The sequence below is a fragment of the Bison bison genome, unplaced genomic scaffold (genome assembly GCF_000754665.1).
Source record: "Bison bison bison isolate TAMUID 2011002044 unplaced genomic scaffold, Bison_UMD1.0 scf7180017864516, whole genome shotgun sequence".
NCBI classification, from domain to species: Eukaryota; Metazoa; Chordata; class Mammalia; order Artiodactyla; family Bovidae; genus Bison; species Bison bison.
This window is the reverse complement of record NW_011495069.1, coordinates 6,558,153-6,580,447: the sequence shown is the minus strand read 5'-3', so window position 1 is coordinate 6,580,447 and position 22,295 is coordinate 6,558,153. Positions and strand designations below refer to the sequence as shown.

Below are 22,295 nucleotides of genomic sequence, written 5' to 3'. Positions count from 1 at the left end.
TAAGATATAACAAGTGATTTTTATCTTAAGCAGATTCAAAGTAGCAATCCATGTGCTAGCACAAATCATCTAAGGAATAAGATAAATAAGTTGAATTAGTGGTGAATTCACTCACACAGCAGAGCTGTGGGAGCTGGACTTCAAAAGAAGGGCCCGTACATAGATAAATTGATACTATGTTTGTGAGTGTCCTAAAGTTTCTGACCCACAGGTAAGGAATGTCTAAAAGGGAACACCGAGTCCTTAGTGTGGGGAACTTGGCTTGCTGCCTACTCATTAGAGTGGGAGGGAAACATCAGGCATGACTTATTAAACACATTTAAAGAGCATGCTTCTAACTGATTGTTTGTTCATGGAGACAGGCAGTACCGAGCACCATGCAGGGCAATTGTCTGAATTAAACAACTGTAGCAATAAACTTAAGCTTGATATACTGACTCAAGATTCTGGTTTTGTTTATGGAGACAGGCTCATAACATCATTCCAAGGCTTTAATAAAAACACAGAATTGATCCCCGAGTCTCCTTCCAACAAGCAGCACAGCCCTCTTAGGTGTATATCTGTACCCTCACCCACAAATCAGGAGAGAGTTGTTTCAGCACCAAGGAAGTTCATAGGTATGTATTTTACACTTGGATTTTATCTGTGCAATTCTAAGAACAGAACGCAAGGAGCGTGGTTTTCTGATGCAAATCCCAATGAAACATAATTTCTTCAAGAAGTGAAGCAGTGCCAGCAGATGGTTTTCAGACGTTAACATTTGGCTTTCAAAAAAATCAGCAACTCTGGCATTGTGCTCGCAAAGAAATACGATGCTCTTCACCACACGTTGAAGCACTTTCGGGAGGAAGTGTTGCGCTTCCCAAGTTCTCGGACGTCGCTCCTCCCCCACCTGCCTCCGGCACTCCCACCACCACCTGCGGCAGATTGCTAGTTTGGTTAAGTGCCCAGCTCAAGCCCCAGCTGAAAGGGGCTTACTTTCTCTACTTTTCCCAATACCATCTCTTCTAGACTCTGGGATTCTAATGCACAAAAGGTAAAGGGCACTGGCATGCGAGGCAGAAAGTGATGCTAGTCAGTAAATATTTGCTCCTATTATTATATTAACTGGCTCCTATTATTTCTCAAGGCATTAGGAGTAACAATAGTAATTGCTAACATTCAGGGCAGGCTTCAGTGGCCATGGCACCTGGGCAGTTGCACGGGAGCCCACATTCGGAACCACCTTGCCCTTGGCTTAGAGGGCTGCCATTGTCATGTTAATTTTTGAACATTTTCGATCTTCCCTGAGTCCCACAAATTATGTAGCCATCCCATTAACATTTATAGAGCCCTCACTATGCATCAGACTGTTCTAAACATTTATCCACGTGTGTTAATGTCCTCGTTGTTGTTTAGTGGCTAAGTTGTATCCCACTCTCTGCAACCTCGTGGATGGTAACCCACCAGGCTCCTCTGTCCATGGGATTTCCCAGGCAAGAATATTGGAGTGGGTTGCCATGTCCTTCTCCAGGGAATCTTCCCGACCCAGGGATGGAAACTTGGCAAGTGGGTTTTTTTTTTTTTTAAATCCCTGAGCCACCAGGAAAGTCCAGTTCCCTCATTATTGAAGGTAATTTACTGGAGTCTGTTTTCTAGCCACTAAAAAGTGCTTAGCTTTGGAAGTGGGGAGTGGGAAGGCACTTGTTCAGCAACTCTTTGTTTTTTAAAAGGGCTTTTCTTCTTTTAACTCACATTACTATCTCTTTTATATCACAGATCTGCCATTATTTGTTGACTAGCTTGTTTTTTTGGAGAAGGCAATGGCAACCCACTCCAGTACTCTTGCCTGGAAAATCCCATGGACGGAGGAGCCTGGTAGGCTGCAGTCCTTGGAGTCACTGGGAGTCGGACACGACTGAGCAACTTCACTCTCACTTTTCACTTTCCTGCATTGGAGAAGGAAATGGCAACCCACCCCAGTGTTCTTGCCTGGAGAATCCCAGGGACAGGGGAGCCTCGTGGGCTGACGTCTATGGGGTCACACAGAGTTGGACACGACTGAAGTGACGCAGCAGCAGCAGCAGCTTGTTTTTTATGGAAACATAAGCTCCCTGATTTTTACCACTAAATTTACAGTATCTAATACAATGTCTGACATATAATACATAATAATTACGTGTTTCAGTAAAGTAAGTGTCCAAAGCTTTTTAGAAAACATAAAAGTAGCAAAACAATGTTTCTGAAACAGAGACCAACAGACTATCACCATTCATGTCAAATCAATTGCTATGGATGCTGATGCTGACTGATGTAAAAATGGTTTTTTTGCCTTTTGTAAAATAAAAGCTCATTTAATTAAATAGTTCTCGAGTCACTGCTATCTGCTTGGCAATGTGCTACATGCCAGAAGCATTCTAATAGATGGCCCCTCATCTCTAAACGTTGAGTGTATCAGGGCAAGGAATGATTCTCAAAGTGTGGTCTGGGAAGTGTCCCCAGAATCCTTTCCAAGGAGTTTCCAAGGTCAAAACTATACTAAACATCATTTGCCTTTTTCCTGTCTGTGGCCCACATGCTCAGTCGCCTCCAACTATTTGCAACCCCAGGGACTGTAGCCTGTCAGATTCCTCTGTCTATGGGACTTTTCCAGGCAAGAACAGGGCAATGGGCTGCCATTTCCTTCTTCAGGGGATCTTCCATACCCAAGGATCGAACCCTCATCTCTTGCATCACCTGCACTGGCAGGCAGATTCTTTACTGCTGGTCCACCTAGGAATACATACGTTGGTAGCAAGTAGATGTGAAAGTCGCTCAGTTGTGTCCAACTCTTTGTGAGCCCATGGACTGTAGCCTGCCAGGCTCCTCTCTATGGGTTTCTTCAGGCAAGAATACTGGAGTGGGCTGCCATTCCCTTCTCCAGGGGATCTTCCCAACCCAGGGATGGAACCCAGGTCTCCCGCATTGCAGGCGCATTCTTTACCATTTGAGCCACCAGGGAAGCCCTTTCATGTCCAGTCTCTCACAATTGCAGTTCCCCAGAGGCTACAAGATATGTGATGAAGGATGGTGGGATATGTGCTCGTGTGTTGTGTCAAAACTTTCTCCATTTTAAGTTCCAAGTTCAGTAAATATTAATAGCTATAATCCACATGTCTTCCCTGAGAGTTCAGTTGGTAAAGAATCTGCCTGCAATGCAGGAGACGCCGGTTCCATTTCCTGCGTCGGGAAGATCCGCCAGAGAAGGGATAGGCTACCCACTCCAATATTCTTGGGCTTCCCTTTGTGGCTCAGCTTGTAAAGAATCCACCTGCAATATGGAAGACCTGGGTTCCATCCCTGGGTTGGGAAGATCCCCTGGAGAAGGGAAAGGCTACCCACTCCAGTATTTTGGCCTGGAAAATTCAGGGTCGCAAAGAGTCAGACACGACTGAGCAACTTTCACTTTCACGACCCACATAAACAAACCTCTTTGGAGTCTTCCCATAATGTTAAAGAGTGTGAAGTTCTGAGACCAAAAAGTTGCAGAAACACTGCAATACAGGAACAAAGCACACTCAGGAAGCTGTTAGCAACAGAGATGGTGTAGATGACAATGGCAACTAAGATGTGAGGCTTGCGTCCCATTTTGGTAGGAACAGCCTTTCATGGGGAGGAAACCGTGTGGATAAGAGGAGGGAAAACGACCAAGAATGGTGGTGGCTAGGGGCCACCTGGGCAAAGGCGCTCAGGGAGTGAGCCGGCCGAAAGCACTGGAGAGGCAGGCCGATCTCTCTGCAAGGACACACACCTCCTTCCCTCTCACACTAATACCAGGGAGGCCGTAAGTTCTTCTCTTGCAGGTCAGCGATCTAATGAAAGCCAGGAGGACATAACGTGGACCAGACAGGAAAAAAAGGCCTGTCTCTCCGAATTATAACATTTAAAATTCTGTCCAGTTTGTAACGACTGTACAGTACGGCGCACAAGTTAAAACATCTGCTTCCTGACTTACGGGGCGGGTGAAGGAGAGGGGAAAGCGACGCAAGGCAGGAAAAGGCGGGAAAATAAAGCCTTAAAGAAAGAAAGAGCGGGCTGCGGGCAAAGGGGGAGGTAGCTCAAGAAGCCAATGAATGAGACCGAGGCTGCGGCACGTACTCCGGCCGCCCGTGTGCGCAGGCGCACGCCTAGTGATCTCGCGGGAAACAACCGTTGCAGGTCCCGGCGTGGAGCCCAGGTAGGAGGGGAGGGGGTGGGGGGAACGGGAGTGAAGTCTCGCGAGAAGAGGCGGTCGCTGTAGCGGAGCCCTCTGGCTGTGTGTGTGTCTGTGGAGGATCCGGCGCCGAAGCTGCGGACGGTTTGCTGAGCCCGTTAGTGTCCCTGCGGAGACTCAACGCCGGCGTCATGTCCCGGTACCTGCGCCCCCCCAACACGTCTCTCTTCGTGAGGAACGTGGCCGACGATACCAGGTATGTACAGGGGAGGCCGCAGGCGGTCGGGGAAGACCGGTGCGGCGACGCATGGGGCCTGGGTCGGGGGGAGGGGAAGGGGTGAAGATGGCGCGTACAGCGCGGGCTTTCGGGCCCGAACTAGGCCGCGCCGCCGGCTCAACCGCCGCTTGGGAGCGAGGGCGGCGGCCGCTGATCCTCCCAGGCGGACGCGGGAGCGCGGCCCGCGTGGCGCGGGTTTCGGCCCCCTCCCCTCCGCAGATCGGGGGGAGCCTTCCTCCCCGCTTCCTCTCTTCGGTTCCAGTCTCGGGTCTCCGCCGATCATCAGCTCCCCATTGATTTGAAGTTAACGTTCTTTGGGGTGCACGCCCCCTCGGCCCACAAGTTGTTTTTTTTTTTTTAGTTAAAATTTCTTTGCAGTAGAATAACGGGATCGGGGCGAGGGGGAGTGTGGCGTAGCGTTTGCTACCCTTTTTGCTGTGTTATATTTGCCCCTTTTTTATTTTTTTCTTTTGGTGTTGGAGATGTTTGGAGAAAAGGGATGTTGAGATTAGAGATAAAAAAAAATTCTCCCAGCGAGACGGTACGAAATAGTCCTTCCCCTTTTCCGGGAAATGCCCATCACCCTTTGAAAACAGAGGTTTAGGAAGCTTCTACCATTAGGGCGTTGATAGCTAAATTGGATTAATCTGGACCGCCCCTTTGTTCTCGCCAATTCCCTTAATTGCATGGAGTTGCGGTCAGAATTTTTTGGAAGAAATGTTACCAGATTTACGGTTTCACAAGTAACCACTCTACACACACACCATTTTGGTAGCCTTGTGTGATTTTTCTGTCTTAACTTTTAAGTAGGGAAAGTAAGCAATAGTAATTTACTCTAGCTTCTAGGAAATTTTCCCCTTTATGTCATATTGACATTTATTGAGAAATTTTATATATTTGTCTTTTAATTTTCAGACCGTATTTACCTGTTATTAAGTGTGTAACCCTTTCGCTAAAATTTGGGGCTAAAAAAAGTGCTTGATATTTTTCAGAATACTGGAGTTGCTTTAAAACTTTTTTTTTAAATTAACAATACTTATATACAATTTAATGTTAACTATACTTTTTATGAAAAGTTATGAAGGCTGTGGATAAAAGCAGTGAAGATTAAGTTGTAATCAGGTTTCCTTAAATGTCTTGTTTTCTTATTGATGTAAAACACTAGTAGGTTTTATTACCAGCTCGTTTATTATGTTCCAAAATCATGGATTCTGGCTGTCCTTTCTCAAAAAGATAGATGTTGTGTATTTTTACAGTTGGCTCTCCCTGTTTGTTTCAGGTCACCCAGGAACATAGCACAGTCCCTTTCATTATTTAAAATAGTACAGAAAGAAACCTATTTCTTACAAAGAAACTATTAAAAGAGTGAACATAAAAATTTGGCGTCTTTTTATGATGTTTTTAGGTCTGAAGATTTACGTCGGGAATTTGGTCGTTATGGTCCTATAGTTGATGTGTATGTTCCACTTGATTTCTACACTCGCCGTCCAAGAGGATTTGCATATGTTCAATATCCTTTCTTCAGATGGCTGATTAGTGAGGGGTGTTGAAGTTTGAAATTCAAGTTTTTGTAAGAGGTAACATCTAAAAAGTAGTTTTTTTGGTGGGTTGGTTTTTTTTTTTTTTTTTTTGGGCCTCTAATGTTTTGTCTTCAGTTTTTTTCTAAATTAATTCTGACTCACATTGTTCTTACTATTTCTTAAAGTTAATCCAAAAAGAGTAAAATATTTAAATTCCCATTCATGCTGCTGAAACTCAAATCAATTATAATGTGATTTAAATTTGAATACACTCTACCACCTCTAATGTAACTCAAATTAAAGGTTAATATGTTCTTGTGCTTAGCAATTAAAGTTTGGTATTCTTGTTTGTTAATTTGAATCACTTGATCAAAAACAAATTGTATAATAACAATGAGGTAAGCTTCTTTAATATTGTCCCCTAATTTGCTGTCCTCTGTTGTTACCTCAGAGAATGTAAAGCTGTACAGTTAATGGCGACCCCAAAGAGAAAGCATGAAAGAACCTTTAGAGTAGAGTTCAACACTTAAGGCAAGTAGACAAGCCAAAGACCTCTTAAGGATCAGGCTTGAAGAGAAGGGAGAGTTTGGGAAAAGAAAATATAAAGAAAAGCTGGAAGAAGGACAAGCCTAATGGGAGACAAAGCCTCGCTTTATCTACAAAAGGGGGAAAAGGTTGTTTTTCAAAGTTAAAGATAAAGCCATCTGTCATATTTGGCCAAGCATCTCATGACAAGTCCTTCTGACAAGCACTTAAAGAGTTAAAGGTCAAGATGAAGTTGAATGATGGCCAAGATTAAAGGAGTCATACCTGATGTATCCTACAGAATAACTATTTTCCTTGTTTTTTGTGTTTTTTTTTCTGTTTTTTTCTTTTTTTTTTTTTTCCCTAATGTTTTGTAAGCAGTTAATTTTCAAAATTTTTCCGGTTTGGTCTAGGGACAAAACCTGTAACTTGATTTTGTGGGCTTTTGATGTTGTGTTGTGGTCTTGTATAAATGCACTCTCTCTCAGCTTGTCAAGTTAAAGTGTACCAGGATGTAATGTTGTTAAGCTTAAATTCAGCATATTTCTGTTTTGGACCAGGTGGTAAGGTGCCATAGGGTGGCAGGCAGAGCTCTTGGAGTAGCATGAGGTTCTGGAGTCAAACGGCCTCCACAGAGGCATGCTGAAAGGAGACACAGGTGCACGGACTGGGGATTACTTAGAAACTGCTCTGGTGGTCTTAGAAGGTCATGTCCACTAGGGATACTGTCTATTTATAGATTTTTAAAGGGAATGCTAGTGGCACACACATTCTTCTAATATCTAAAGCTTAGTTCTGTGAGACCTAGTGGCCCTGAATGCTTTTTAGCACATACGATCAGTTGTCCCAGAATGGCTGCAGAAAGCCTTATCCTTGCTATAAGCGCTAATCAGAATCTATGGGAAATTGTTCCCTGGCCCAGAGTCTCCGGTGACATTATTTCCTTCTGTGAGATCATCTTGTGACAGCAAAAGTTTGGGCTGTGTACTTAAATTCTTACTGCTTACATTCAGCGATTCTCTGAAAACTTAGAGTTCTAGAGTGGCTTAGGGGAAATGCCCAAAGCTGTGACTCCTACAGGGCCTCTGCTCAAGGACAGTTGTGAGAATTGGTTGCAAAGCTCTGTTACAGACAGGATAAGAGCTATATCTGGCTTGTTTTGTTTGTTTGTTTGTTTTAAGTAGCAGTGCATTCTGGCTTAGAGTGTTGACCTGATTTTATCTGGTTTGGGGGTGGCCTGGGAACCAGGATCAGCAGTTTGACTCAGGAGTATGTGATACTTGAGCCAGAGGAGTAGTTATTCAAAGGAACCTCAAGGCAAATTATAGCTTTTTATATATATATAAAATCTTTCTATGGTCTTAAAATAGTTAAAAATGGGTATCAGGATTTTGCAAAGACCTTGGACCTTGAGTATAAATTTCTCCATAACTGGCATCAGAATATTTGCCTTTGCTGTCGTTTTCTTTTTTATCTGACCCCATTCCCAACTAACCATCTCTTAACCGGTAAGGTAGAGCCTTACCGTGGTTCATCCAACCCAGGGTTCTGTTTTTGAGGGTAGCCTCAGATGGTGATTGGCTCTCATTAATAATTTTTATGCTTCATGGTCTAAATCCTTTATTTTGTCTCAAAGTAGTATACCATTAAATGGACTTGTTCTTTTCAATTACTTTAGAGCCCAACTGCATTAACCTGGAGGAGTATTTGGTTATAGTATTCCAGGCTGTAAACTTCCTTGAACCTTTGTCTTTTCATGATGAAAGCCTCATGATTTAAGACTTGAGAAAATCTCTCCTTCACTACACATAACAGCCTCAGGAAAAGAGAACTGGGACCCTGCTGTGGTCCTTAAGTCCTTTCAGAATTAAAAATAGCAAATAAAGTGAGACAGACCTTTTAGTCTCTGGAGTAAGAGAATATTAATATCAGTCTTGAAGGGACTATATCACTTTGGGATGTTTTTAATCAGCACTTAAGATCTGCGCTGCTCTCAAATTTAAGAAATAGAAATGGACAAGTTAGAACAGTGAATTTTAGTACAGAATGAAAATCCACACACAGACCTAGCCTAGGTCCACTTGAGAAGCTTTCCTTTAAACACTGCTCTCAATATGTGCTTGGCTTCTATTAGAATGGTGGTTTTAGGAAAGGAACTACATTTGGCCAGAAGAATTTTGTAAAGCTTACATTGACTGGGGAGAACAAGCAACTTGGCCTCTCAGATCAAAAGCTGGGTACCAGCAATTCCTGCTTTGGGCTTGTAAGTATTATCTTGAAATTCTCAAATTGAAAACCAGTCCCAAACCCATTTCCTCATGGGAAGCTTTATGTTTAGTGTCATGGTAAGGGCTTTCTACTCCAGGAATCTTTAGAAATGGTCTATAATTTCTTGACAGCATACTTTTATAGTCTGTGCATGGATGTAATGTGCTTCTGGTATAGTGATGTCTTTAGTATTGCTTGATTCTGTCTTGATAACTGCAAGTGGCTAGTATATCAGTCTTCTCAGTGTGGTATATGGTAAGACAGCTACGTGAAATAATCGGTTAGATATGTCTGAAAAAATAGCAAGATTAATTTGAGGTTAATGCTTTCATTTCTTGTATATTCCGCTTGCTTCCACAAGAACTATTGGCATTTTTTTTTTTTCATTTGAAACAAAAATACGAAAAACAGTTTTGGTTTTAAGAAATTTTTGTTTTGGCATACAACATAAAATTGGCATTTGTTTTTCTATTTTGTATTTTTCTGTAAAATTCTTAAAACAGGAAAATCCTGATGGGATTACTTGGTAGTTCAGCTATAACAGACTTTATATCAATTATAACTTTATAATATGTATTCATTCACATGCGTTTTCAAACTTAGCACAAGTGCTTTAATACGATGAAGTGTTTATAGCTGAATCAACCAACTAGTTAGTGGGGTCTTGATTTTCTAGAATAATGTTGAGAGATTGCAAATTGTTCCAGACTTACCAACTGAACTCATTCATTATCAAAGTTTGCAAAACTTCCCAAGCCCCTTAACATTTAGCACATTTGAGGATGTTCGTGATGCTGAAGATGCTTTACATAATTTGGACAGAAAGTGGATTTGTGGACGCCAAATTGAAATACAGTTTGCACAGGGGGATCGAAAGAGTAAGTATCAGGACTCTTATGTCTAATACATGTAAAACACATCATACTTAGACACTGTTTTGAGAATGCTTCTTGGAAATACTTGTGCAATATGTCTTATCTGTTCAAACCGAAAACGATAGTTTGGGGGAATTTTTGAATACTTTGCAGAATTTCAAGGTAGACATAAGGATTTAGAATGCATTGATCAGAATCCCTGAAGTATGTTTGGACTCTTAAGAAAGTGGATCATTATTATCAGTTAGGGCATGTTTAATATATTGATTGTGTAATCGAAAGGAATAAAATTTGTAAAGTTCTGGTTCTTTTGAGCCATTTCCCTTCATCATGGTATACTGATTAATTATGTAGGTGGCTGTAGAAGTTGACAGACTGGGAAAGAGTATCTAGATTAAACCTAGAATAGATGCTGTTATTAGTACTTGATTTTTGTTAATGCAGGCATTACACCAGGTGTTGGCCGCATGCCAGTAAGGCAGAAGTACAGGCTTTGCAGTCAGATGGACCTGGGTTTAAATTCTGTCTTAACCTTTACGTTACCTTAAGCAAGATAGTAAAAGATAGAGATTAAAATAGTTACTGAAGAGAGGATCACTTAGGTAGATACAAGCTATTGGTAATTCTCTAGTTCTTGGGTCGGATGATAGGTTCCTGGGTAGTCACTGTATTATTTATACCTTCATACACACATACGTAAAGTACACGTAAATCTGCTTCATAGGATCAAATAAGGCTAATGAACGGATTGAGGCCTGTCCAAGGATATGGGTATGTCTAAGGCGTTCAGCTTCCCTCATAGCTCAGTTGGTAAAGAATCTGCCTGCAGTGCAGGAGACCCGGGTTCGATTCCTCGGTCAGGAAGATCCCCTGGAGAAGGAAATGGCAACCCACTCCAGTATTCTTGCCTGGAGAATCCCATGGACAGAGGAGCCTGGCGGGCCACAGTCCATGGGGTCGCAAGAGTCGGACACAACTTAGTGACTAAACCACCACCAAGGCATTCAGCAAGTGTTAGTTTTCTTTGTCATGGTTTCTCAGAACTATGTAACTAAATGTATGTTGTTGCATTTTGACACTGCATATTGTTCATAGGCCACCATTAAGTATTTTGTCATTGTTAATTGTGTTCCAGATGAATGGAAACTATGGTGAGATTGTTCCAAATTAGCATGTGGTTCAAAAGTCATTTGTGTTTTAATTTGGAATTTTAAAAATATTTTCCTGATGTTGAAGTAGTTGGCTTATTTTGGACAACACACTAGATGTGAGAGGTCTTTGGGGGAAAAAAAATTGAGATATTTGAGAGTATCATTTTTAACATAAAACCATCTCCTAATAGCCTTGCTTGAAAATAAATACCTTTTCCAGGATATTCACAGTTAGCCTTGACAAAGATTTGGGGGCAAAAGGGAAAGTGATACAGGAAATTATCCTATAATTTGAAGGCTTAAATACTACATTTTTAATGTTTGTAAATATTTCCCTTCTCTGTTTCATAGCTCCAAATCAGATGAAAGCCAAGGAAGGGAGGAATGTGTATAGTTCTTCGCGCTATGATGATTATGACAGATACAGACGTTCTAGAAGCCGAAGTTATGACAGAAGAAGATCCAGGAGTCGGTCCTTCGATTACAACTACAGAAGATCTTATAGTCCTAGAAAGTAAGTGATGTGTACCACAGTGATCTGTTAGAAAACCTTTGTTAGTCTTTTGTTTTTTTTATCTTTTTGTATACTTTTTAATTATGTATATTGTATGCTTCATTGAGACTTAAAATATTTTTACTACTTTATTTTTAAAAGTTTTATGGTTCACTTTTTGAATTAGAAACTTATAAATAGACATGTGTCACTGTTTGCTTTTTCTGATGTACTTTTTAGCAGTAGACCGACTGGAAGACCACGGCGTAGCAGAAGCCATTCCGACAATGATAGGTAAATAACTTTGCTTTGAAAAAGACTTTATACATTTTTCAATTTCAGAGTGAACTTTTGCTCTAAAAACAAATTTGATTAATATAGAATCTAATTTTTACTCTAATTGTATTTCTCCTCTGTTTTGAAAGATTCAAACACCGAAATCGATCTTTTTCAAGATCTAAATCCAATTCAAGATCACGGTCCAAGTCCCAGCCCAAGAAAGAAATGAAGGCTAAATCACGTTCTAGGTCTGCATCTCACACCAAAACTAGAGGCACCTCTAAAACAGATTCCAAAACACATTATAAGTCTGGCTCAAGATATGAAAAGGAATCAAGGAAAAAAGAACCACCTAGATCCAAATCTCAGTCAAGATCACAGTCTAGGTCTAGGTCAAAATCTAGGTCAAGGTCTTGGACTAGTCCTAAGTCCAGTGGCCACTGATAGTATAAACCATGATATTTTTAGGCATGTATCATTCATTTACTCATAGTTTGGTTTACTTAAATTATCAGGAATACAATGTTGCAATGATGCTTAAAAAACACTTGTCAGTTTTCCCTGTACCAGGCAATGGTTATAATTAAAATGATATGCTGTTGAGAAGCCACTCTTAAGAGTCCAGTTTGTTTAATGTTATGGGCAGCTACCAATTCGTGGTGTCTCTGTATATTTTTGTAAAGATTCTCATTTTTTATGCTTGAAGTATTGGTGAAAAGATGTTGGTTGACCATAATTTGCAACATTGTCTTATTAAAAATAAACTTTCATATCCATATTTGGTAGAACTGTTAACCTAGAAATGTAGCTTGCTAATAAGATAGAATGAAAAAAAGTGAAGTCGTAGCCACAGTAAACACTGACGACCAGACACATTTAGGTTCAGGGTGGACCTTTTTGTCTTGTCCAGATGTCTAGGCCCGTGATGATAGTTTATGGCACAGTGTGGAGTAGTTCTTCTGTTAACCCCCACTGTCTTGGAACATGACAAGTGGGTTAAGTAGCATTTTCAGGCAGATTGTTTGAAACAAGGAGCCTTCACTTTCCTGGTTTCTATGAAGATTTGGAACCATACAAACGTCGGAAAAACTCACCTTAAAATTTGGGCAGGTTGATGGTGGCAGAAATAATTTTAAGGGGAAAAGAAAGCTCTTATGTAGTTACTTTAAGGAGCGTTGTTAACCATAATATTGCATAGTTTTCTTACTGCTGTTAAAAGCAAGTAAAGTGTTTCAAAGGAGGATTTGTTTGTGAGTGTGCATAGTGTAAGAGGACTGAATTTTGATGCTTAAAGCACTTGGTGTGTGCATTTGTATCAAAATGTGCCCATCTCTTTATGAAGGAAGCTTGTTCTTCACACCTCAGTTTAACGTGAGGCAAGTTAAAAAACAACACTCCCATTCTAAGTGATTCTCTGGTGCCATGAGATTTAAAATAACTTTGGAAAAAATTAATTTCAAGAAAGTCACATCTCTTTGAGTTTATGATTGATTATCAGTATAGTACCTGATAAAAACAAGAGAATAATACCCTGCTCTTTATAAAAATTTCTAACATCTCTCTGTGATATCATGTGGGGGCAATAAAAAGTGACTTGATATGTCCAGTCTCATTTCAGAGTAAAAGCTAGCATCTTTAAAATTTTAGATTGCTTGCTTACAGGCATAAGTAAGAAATGTTGTGGGGAAACTATCCCTTTTAGAGGATTACTTTTTTCAGTTTCGGTTTTAGAGATCTAGGCCTTGCCTGTAAAGAACAAAAGGTGGTTTTTAAATACTGTTTGTGGAATGTGTTTCAAGGATTGATTCTAGAACCTTTGTATATTTGATAGTATTTCTAACTCATTTCTTTACTGTTTGCAGTTAATGTTCATGTTCTGCTATGCAATCATTTATATGCACGTTTCTTTAATTTTTTTAGATTTTCCTGGATGTATAGTTTAAACAAAAAGTCTATTTAAAACTGTAGCAGTAGTTCGCAGTTCTAGCAAAGAGGAAAGTTGTGGGGTTAAACTTTGTATTTTCTTTCTTATAGAAGCTTCTAAAAAGGTATTTTTATATGTTCTTTTTAACAAATATTGTGTACAACCTTTAAAACATCAATGTTTGGATCAAAACAAGACCCAGCTTATTTTCTGCTTGCTGTAAATTAAGCAAACATGCTATAATAAAAACAAAATGAAGGAAATAATGATTAACTGGAATTATTATAGTTTTGAATGAGATTCTAAAATAACAGTGGAAACAGCTCTTTGTAGATTTAGGAGCATTTTAAATCAGCGTTGCACTAGGCACAGCTCTTACTTTGGAAATGATAGAACTTGCCAGAAAGGTACGTCTTTTACATAGTGCTTAACATTTCCTGTGTAAGTTCAAAGTTGTTTCATGATTGCATATTAAACCCCTCGGGTTAAATAACTTAGGTTACTTGTTTTAAGATATGCATTAAAATGAAATTTGAGTCAGATTTTTAAGTTTATATTTTCTTTGTTAGATGGACCAATAATCCTACTCGTCCCCATCCTGAACAAGATGGATTGGGCCTTATGTTTATGGCATGATTTAATATATTTTTGCGTTCAGTGTTGGTGAGCACTTAATGTTAAGTGATAATCACTGTGGGGAACTGGTTTAGGTGTTTTGTGGTCTGAGTTCTAGCTTTATAATGAAAACAAGTATAGCTGATATTTATTATGATGTGCCAGACACTGTTCTAAAGTTTTCTGTATTAATTCATTTACTTATCATGAACCCTGTAAGAAAGATACTTTTATTTTCTCCATGTCACAGATGATAAACTGAGGCACAAAGGAAAAGCTATAAAAGGCAGATCCAGGATTTGAGCTCAGGCCTGATCCTTAGATTTTTTTTTTTTTTTAGTGGACTATAAATAGAGTAGATTGAGGAAATAACCCATGGAAATTGTTCTCAGTCCATATAGAATTAGAAGGCCTGATGTGTCACTTATTTTTAGACTTTCTTGAGAACTTTATGTTATTTCTAAAGTGACATGTTTAACATGGCTTCAAAGGGACTATTTTATAGTTGAACCCATGATAGGGATCCTCCTGATACTGGAGGATCCTTATAGAGGGCTTTAATGTTGGGTTACATAGGTGCATAATTACTGAGTATGTACTGTGTCTGGCACAACCCAGCATTGGAGTAGAACATATCAAGACTCAAGTGAGAGCTGACAGTTCACCTCTCTTTTTACTTAAGATCTCTCTGCTTTTTTTTTTTTTTTTGAAGCCAAGTAAACAAGAAGAATAATGACAGATAATGCTTAAGAAAGGAAAGGTGCTACATAGAGTGTGAGCTCTTAAGTTACAACCCAGGAAAAAGGCCTGGGAACTATTATACTATTCTCTTGAGAATTTGGCCCTGTAAGCTGCTACATCCAGTTCAACTAACAAAATCCTGTATACCACAGAGAAGAATAAAGAAAAACCAAACTGACAAACATCCTTCTTTTATTTAAGACCAAACTGCAGCTGGAATACCCAGTACAGTTCTGCTTACTACACTTCAAGAAAGATCTGAGAAAGCGGAAAAAGAACCAAAGAAGGGCAGTTCAAGCGACCAAAGGGTGGGTGGAAGGTGCTGCAGTATGAATACTGTACGAATATTTTGACTCTGGTCTGAAAAGATAAAAGAATGTTATGGAAACTACATGGAATATTTGAAGTCCCTTCAAGTTTGAAAGTAAGCATTTTAGGACAAATAAAAGGAAATTCAACTTTGTACTTGTGGAAACTAATCCCTAAATCTGAATAGGTTTATACTGATTCGTGGGTAACAGGTCCATGTTAAATTATTGGAAACCAGGATGTCTGAATATCAAGGAAGACAGCCATAGTCTCTTACAGTGCCTCTATTGGTCTGTCTCAAAGTGAATTGGGTGAGAAAAGGTATGGTCCAATATAAACTTGGTTATCTCTTAAAAAAGTCAGTTCTATTTTTGCTATTGGGAAATCTTGCCTTTGTTTATTATTCCAGTGCCAGTGTTTTCTGCTAATGCTTTGCTTTGTTGGCATCTGAGTTTCCTTGTATGCCATATGTGGTTTACATCTTCCTTAAACACGCTCCCTCGTAAATTCCAATTATGATACTTGACATCCAGCTAAGAGGGTCCATCTCTTCTCACCTCCTTCCTAGTCAGTATATACAGCAAACATTTACTGAGCCCATAGTATGCCCCAAAATTGTACTGGGTAATTGGGGAGAAAAACAGGTAAAACTCACTTATTCAGTAAATGTCTACTGAGCACAATCTAGTGAATCATAACAGTGTGGCCTCATTGTCTTGTTTGAGGTGTATAATAACAATATTTTACACCGTTTATATCCTATGTAATTATAAAATCCAATATACTATCAAGAAGCAATTTTGTGGTTATTTGCCATTTAAAAGTATCCAGTATTTGTTTGCATCCCATTAATACAGATAATGAAAAAATGATTTGTTTTAATCTGTAATAAACTGATTTATTGTGCAGTGACTGTAATATACTAGAGTTATATTTAATTGTTAACTCTGCCTCCTCAAACACATTAGGCAGCAATCCCCAAAATAAGTATTTAACTTTGCATCAGATGTAAAGGAGACTCTGGGTGCTATAATTAAAGATTATTTTGAGGCAGACAGAGAGCTGTTAATTCCCAACTGATTTAGTATGTTCTGTAATTGAGAAAATGTTCACCAAATTATACTTTTTAGTGATTTACATGTACATTTTATAGGGGACATGTTCTGTGTATAGTGAATAAATAACTTTTGTAGTATCACAAAATGGTTTGGATTCCTTAGTTCCTCATTAGGATGTGCAGTTTACCTATACATTGATTTCATCACTTGCATATTATATTTTTGTCTTATTTCTGCGGCATTTAAAACTTTTTATCTAAAGTTATTCACCTAAAAATACAGAAGTGTTTAAGCATTTATAAAGATTTTGAAAACATAGCAGAATACATCTAAGGGAGATGTGAAATGGAGGTATTTTTACCCCTGCTTCATTTTTTTAATATTTCAAACTTGCACAAGACCACACAGCAAGTAAGTGGCAGATACTAGTTAAGTGTCCATGGTTTTTCATTTGGTTCATCTTTTTAAATCAAATAGGTAAATTTAATAACTTAATTAATACAATGGAATCTAGAATTCACTTGCAAGATTTAATAGATTTATGAACATAATTGAATTACAAAGTTTTTTGGAACTTTCTTGAATGAAAAAGAGGTTAAATGTAATCCAGGATCAGCTGTTGACAGCAGCTGTCACTCACTTTCCAATTTAGCTTTCCAGATTTCAATCACATTGTATTGCATTTTGAACATTCTTGTTTACAAGATCCTGAGATATTTTGAAGTGGGGAGGCTGTGAACTTGAAGAGCACAGTGGTAGCTCAGGAGTCACAGTGTTCAACTAAGGTCTGTCAGCTTTTCACACCTGGAGTCCGAGGTGTAACTGTCCTCATTGATAAATGAAGTCAGCAACCTGTCCCAACCACTGTTCCCTGTCTGTAAAACATAGCTGGCTGCCATGGAAAAGGCTCCTTGTGGGTTCCCCTTTGTCCCTCCCTCAGCAGTGCTGGTTATGTTCATTGTGTTGTTCCTCTGTATTCCTAACAGCTGTTTCACCCTTATGTTAAAGGTGGGATTCTTTTAATATTTGGCCTAAAAAGCAAGGTGTGTAAATTGATTTTATTGATAATTGACAGAGTAGTTTGTAAAGAAGTAAAAGGCCTTTTTGTGTCTAGTTTTTTGTAGAGCACATCTCTGAATGCTAGATAATGAAATAAAACTGGTCAAGGATCCAAAAAATCTTGAATTTTTTTTATTTTTATTTTTTTAGGTTTAGCTCTGCCTGACAGATTTGTGACTGGGTAGGCTTTCCTCATTTGTATAAGAAGTTGGAGATGTACTTTATCCCACTTATTTTACAAAGTAATTGCCTATGAGAATAGTTAAAGAAACGCTAGAAAACTTACCCAAAACCCTTTGGTTTTTTTCCATCTTGTGCTTGCTTCTGGGATGAAGAGAACTTAAGTGTAAAGATAGGTTATAGACTGAAGATTCTATCGAACTGTATATGCTGCCATCAGAAAGATGACAATGTAAATTATGACACTGACAAGGCTCATGCTTTTGCTGACCACAGCCCTACAAGATAGATGAGTGCTAAACTTTTTGGTTCTTAGAACAATTTGGGAAATTGATGTCAACATACTTGTTGTAGGCGAACCATAACTCTGTATCTAAGGTATAAGTTACCCTTAGCTATTAAAATTTTTGTAGTGAAGAACATTTTTTACCACTTGAGTCAATTCCAAGCCAAAAAATCTAGAATATATATGTATACATCAAACCTAACTTAATGCCTGGGATAAGGACTGTTCAGTCCAGTGGATTCCAGTACAGCACAAAGGGCACTTGGCAGTTGTTGGCATTATTGCCCACAGAAATTACACTGGGACACAGGACAAAGGTGACGACTCAGATGTTAGCGTTTGCGTGAGAAAATACAGCCTGGCCCTAGCATCACAGCCTGCTTAGTGTGGAACTTAAAACTACTTTAAGCTGTCCTATCTTTTGGAATGCGTTAGAAAGCCGGTTATAGTTCTTTTTTCCCCCAAGGTCCTCTTGTGAAGACTATATGTTAACAAATAGGTAACACAAATGTTCCTGTCAATTTGAGTAATTCTATTTTTTTTTTCTATAAACCTAAGCCATCTTAGGCAATTAAACGTGCTTTACTGAGTAAAATAAATTCAAAAGCTTTATGCAAGTTCCTGAAATATTCTATGGCCTTTTCCTGTTAGCCCTGCTGTAAAGAGCAAGTCAGTTCCCTTTTTAATGTATAGCTGCTAATCCAAGACTTTGTCAGCAAATGGGTTGCTTCTTAAAAACCAATGGTTCTATTGTATTTCAGTGGGGTTAATTATGCAAATAGTCATAACAACTTCTATACAATAAAAACAAGCCAGTGGGGAAGAAACAATTTTATTTTTTAATTTCATGCTTCGAATTCATGTATGTACATTAAGTACTATATAAAACTTGTTTTTAGGATATCATCATTTGACTTGGACATCTCACCTCAATTTATTTGGAGAAACAATTTAGGCATTCTGCTTAAAAGTATAAAAAAAAGCTGCCAAATTAGAAAATAGACACCGCCCCCCCACCCCATACACACACTTTTACTACTGGGATGGCTGTTGTAATTAGCATGTTTAAAGTAAGCAAAACATGTTATCAAGGTATTATGCAAGAAACTACATCTTTTGCAGTAAGTTGGTCCCCTGGGTTGCACCTGTTGACAAGAAAAAAAAATACACTGACGTTCTACCCTATACTCATAGGTTACACAAGCTGTCGAAAGCCAAAAGGAGTCTTTAAGGTTGGAGGGACTGCTTAATAGTTAATCTTTGGGTTTAAGGAAAAAAAATAACCCCATACTGCATTTCACATCTCAAAAATAGCAAGTGTTTTAGCAGCTTAAAACCTTTTCAGTTATATAAAACTTCTTACACTAGGATTTACTTTGAAATATAGTTTACAGCAAGATCAATTATAACATACATACACTGGCACTTCAGCACAAGGGCAAAATTTAAAAACAGGTTAGTTTGTGGGGGTTTTTTTGACCTTTAAAATTAGGCCATAGTATTAAGAGTCCATGTCTTACATTCAGCAAATTTGTACTAAAATATTCTATTTTTATAGGATAAATGCCAACAAAACTTTACATATGCTACAATTTTATTACATGTATTTACATGGCTCTTTCCTAGGTATGCAGAACTTTCACATTATACAGCTCCCAACTTTAAAAAAAACTTTGCAGGGATGATTTAAAGCCGTATCACTGTCAGAATAGCTTGTGCAGTGCCATCATACAAAAATGTTATTTTGAAAGCTACTCTGAACACCAAATACTGTTTCTATAAAAATTGGTTTTGGTGCATTTGTTGGCAGACACCTATCCACTGCACACAAGAGGGCCAATGGCTTGTTTCATTCTAAATAGCCCCTAGTGCCCTTCACACATTCACCACCATACAGTTCATTAAAATACTATTCTCTAAAAAAAAAAATTCACATTTTCTTTAGGCAGTGCATCAGGTTGTTGTCATACTACTGGTTTAGGTGTACTGATTTAGCTGTCTCTAGGACAATAACATCTCAAAGATTCAAACAGTTTTCAACCCCTGTATGTCTTTAACTGGATGCTTATGATCTGATTTACCATCTTAACAAGTCAATCTGCTGACCCATGAAATGATAATCTTCAGTATTTTCCCCCAACAAGCAATATAAAAAGTTGATTCCTTTACCATTCCCCAAATCTAAATTTGAATGGTTTCACTTGTATGGTCACTCAATTGAGAATACTAGTGAAGAGATCAAATACAATTATCCATAATTCAGTTATCTTAAACTGTACTGATTCTACCATCACAGTGCACATAAAACAATTAAGATGAAGTCTAATTATATTTTCCACATTAATCAGTTTTACAGATTAATTCCCTAGTGAATTTGGTCTGAAACAATTGCCAGTTATCCTTAAATATGACTAAGTTTAAATGTTAGTACTTTACCTCATTTTATACCTGTACTTTAAGTAAGGTTTTAAGTTGAAATGTCATTATTTCTTTATCAGAAGGATTAAAGGAAACAGGAACCCAGTGGCTTGGTGGTTTAGGAAGAACACTTGGTGATGGTGGCTCACTAAATTTGGCCCCGGCATAGTTCTGATTAGTTTGAGACTTAAAAAGTAAGGTGGGACTTGATAAGCTAGAGTTCCAGTTTTGATTGTTTGGAAAATTTTTGTTCTTCCCCCCATTTTGCATGGCCTGCCATGCAGCTGATGATGAATTATAAGTATGTCCTCTTTCCTTTTTCTTGTGAACAATCTTCATCTGGGAATTCTGATCCTTGGTCTTCTGTCTACTAAGCTGTTGTTGGTTCTTACTAACATTTCTAGTTTGAGGGGCTGGAATGTTATACCTCTCTCCACCACCCATCTTCAGCTTCTTTGTCACCTGTGAGTGGAAACAAAATACTGAGTGAAATCCCACAAAGTAGTACAAAACTTCAGTGGCCCCAATTTGCAACTCCAAATATCTTGAAGAAGACTCATGTGCTGTTCAGCTTCTTTAGCTTCACTATACTGTTCACAATTACATGTACAGCCTTTATTACCTTCCTAAGAAATTAATGAGTTTACCAACAAATCTAAATAATACTGCATTAAAAAGTTTGTTTAGGATGTGCCCGTGTGCCTGCTCAGTCACATCCAACCTTTTGCAATCCCATGGGCTGTAGCCCGCCAGGCTCGTCTGTCCATAGAATTCTCCAGCAAAGAACACGAGTGGGTTTCCGTTTCCTCCACCAGGCGATCTTCCCGACCCAGGGATCTAACCCAGGTCTCGTGCATTGCTGGGTGGATTCTTTATCATGGAGTCCACCTGGGAAGCTCTAGAATGAGTGAGTGAAGTCGCTCAGTCGTGTCCGACTCTCTGCGACCCCATGGACTGTAGCCTAACCAGGTTCCTCCGTCCATGGGATTTCCCAGGCAACAAAACTGGAGTGGGTTGCCATTTCCTTCTCCAGGAGATCTTCCCCACCCAGGGATTGAACCCAGGTCTCCCGCATCGTAGGCAGACGCTTTACCGTCTGAGCCACCAGGGAAGATCCTGGTTTGAAACGAGAAGGGGACGACAGAGGATGAGATGGCTGGATGGCATCACTGACTCGATGGACGCGTGAGTCTCAGTGAACTCCAGGAGCTGGTGATGGACAGGGAGGCCTGGCGTGCTGCGATTCATGGGGTCGCAAAGAGTCGGACTCGACTGAGCGACTCATCTGATCATAAAATGTCTGCCCCATTACAACCGTTGAGTTTTTGATACCTTTCAGTCTGCTTTTCCGATTGCAGGATTTCCACTACCTGTCCTCTTCCTTGCTGCCACGCCCAGGATAATAGATGTTGCTTTCTGACAGATCCTTTCCTTTGTCTCAATACAGAAGTTTTCATGGGCCGATCTGCTGAGTTCAGCCTAGGAGCTGAGGCCAACATCTGAGTCTCCTCAGCACACAAGTTTGAGAGAAGTCTTAGCTAGAAAAGCAACGATTTCTTCATTATTTCAATTAAAAAACAGAGAATGTGATCGTTCATATTTACTCCAGAAAAAACTTAAATGGCTACTTACTGAACAATGTCTCACACAGATTTAGTGACCAAAATGTTGTCAAACCATGGAAACGTTAGCCTCTACAGCCATGCCAAGAAATGGGCTTAAAATTTGTTTCCTAAAGAGACCGTGTTTTTAAAGTCCCACTAGAATTTCCCAATCTTTAGACACATCACGTATCTGTTTTAGCAGAGCCTCCTCTCCCAACATGTTTACGTCACGCAGCGCTTCCTTTGGTTATGAACTCTTGACTCCTCCCCGTTTTAAAATAAGTTTCACAAGCCGTAACAAGCAGTCAGTTTCCCATCTTAAATATATAAAAACAATCACTATTATAAACATTAAACATTTGCGATTCCACTTGATAGTCCAAGAAACCAAGTTACCAAGCAAGAAGCTCTTATCGAAAGGGTGAAAGGCCCCTCCAGACTGTTTTAACGCCCTAAGGAAATTAGTTTCCAGACCCTGAATCATTCCCAAAGCGAGCCCGGAAAGTTCGGGTCTTCCGCAACGGGGTTGGGCTTCGACGTGG

At 39.3% G+C, this 22,295-nt stretch overlaps 2 protein-coding genes across 9 annotated transcripts; one reads left to right on the top strand and one right to left on the bottom strand.

Moving 5' to 3' along the window:
* Positions 1-4,198: 4,198 nt before the first annotated feature.
* On the top strand, positions 4,199-17,384 carry SRSF10 (serine/arginine-rich splicing factor 10). 8 transcript variants are annotated; one of them, XM_010830053.1, is made up of 7 exons: positions 4,200-4,427; positions 5,854-5,958; positions 9,536-9,639; positions 11,139-11,301; positions 11,521-11,574; positions 11,706-11,807; positions 15,041-17,384. In XM_010830053.1, the coding sequence occupies exons 1-7, from the start codon at positions 4,363-4,365 to the stop codon at positions 15,099-15,101; spliced, it is 654 nt and encodes a 217-aa protein (XP_010828355.1). In that variant the 5' UTR covers positions 4,200-4,362; the 3' UTR covers positions 15,102-17,384. The 8 variants fall into 8 exon arrangements, with proteins under 8 accessions (XP_010828348.1, XP_010828355.1, XP_010828347.1 ...); XM_010830046.1 differs by lacking the exon at positions 15,041-17,384 and having other exon boundaries at positions 4,199-4,427; positions 11,524-11,574; positions 11,706-13,746; XM_010830045.1 differs by lacking the exon at positions 15,041-17,384 and having other exon boundaries at positions 11,706-13,746.
* A 1,163-nt stretch (positions 17,385-18,547) lies between these two features.
* On the bottom strand, positions 18,548-22,283 carry PNRC2 (proline-rich nuclear receptor coactivator 2). Its single transcript, XM_010830044.1, has 2 exons — positions 21,482-22,283; positions 18,548-20,611 (listed from the first exon to the last, which is right to left on the bottom strand). The coding sequence occupies exon 2, from the start codon at positions 20,591-20,593 to the stop codon at positions 20,174-20,176; it is 420 nt and encodes a 139-aa protein (XP_010828346.1). The 5' UTR covers positions 20,594-20,611; positions 21,482-22,283; the 3' UTR covers positions 18,548-20,173.
* Between the last annotated feature and the right edge of the window lie 12 nt (positions 22,284-22,295).

What these genes read in the sequence shown, in the direction of transcription:
- SRSF10 (XM_010830045.1), top strand. Translation starts at nt 4,363, where the DNA reads ATGTCCCGGTACCTGCGCCCCCCCAACACGTCTCTCTTCGTGAGGAAC. An exon ending in AGAGGATTTGCATATGTTCA is followed by an intron (nt 5,959 to 9,535) that starts ATATCCTTTCTT and finishes AACATTTAGCAC; the next exon opens with ATTTGAGGATGTTCGTGATG. An exon ending in AGCCATTCCGACAATGATAG is followed by an intron (nt 11,575 to 11,705) that starts GTAAATAACTTT and finishes CTGTTTTGAAAG; the next exon opens with ATTCAAACACCGAAATCGAT.
- PNRC2 (XM_010830044.1), bottom strand. Translation starts at nt 20,593, where the DNA reads ATGGGTGGTGGAGAGAGGTATAACATTCCAGCCCCTCAAACTAGAAAT.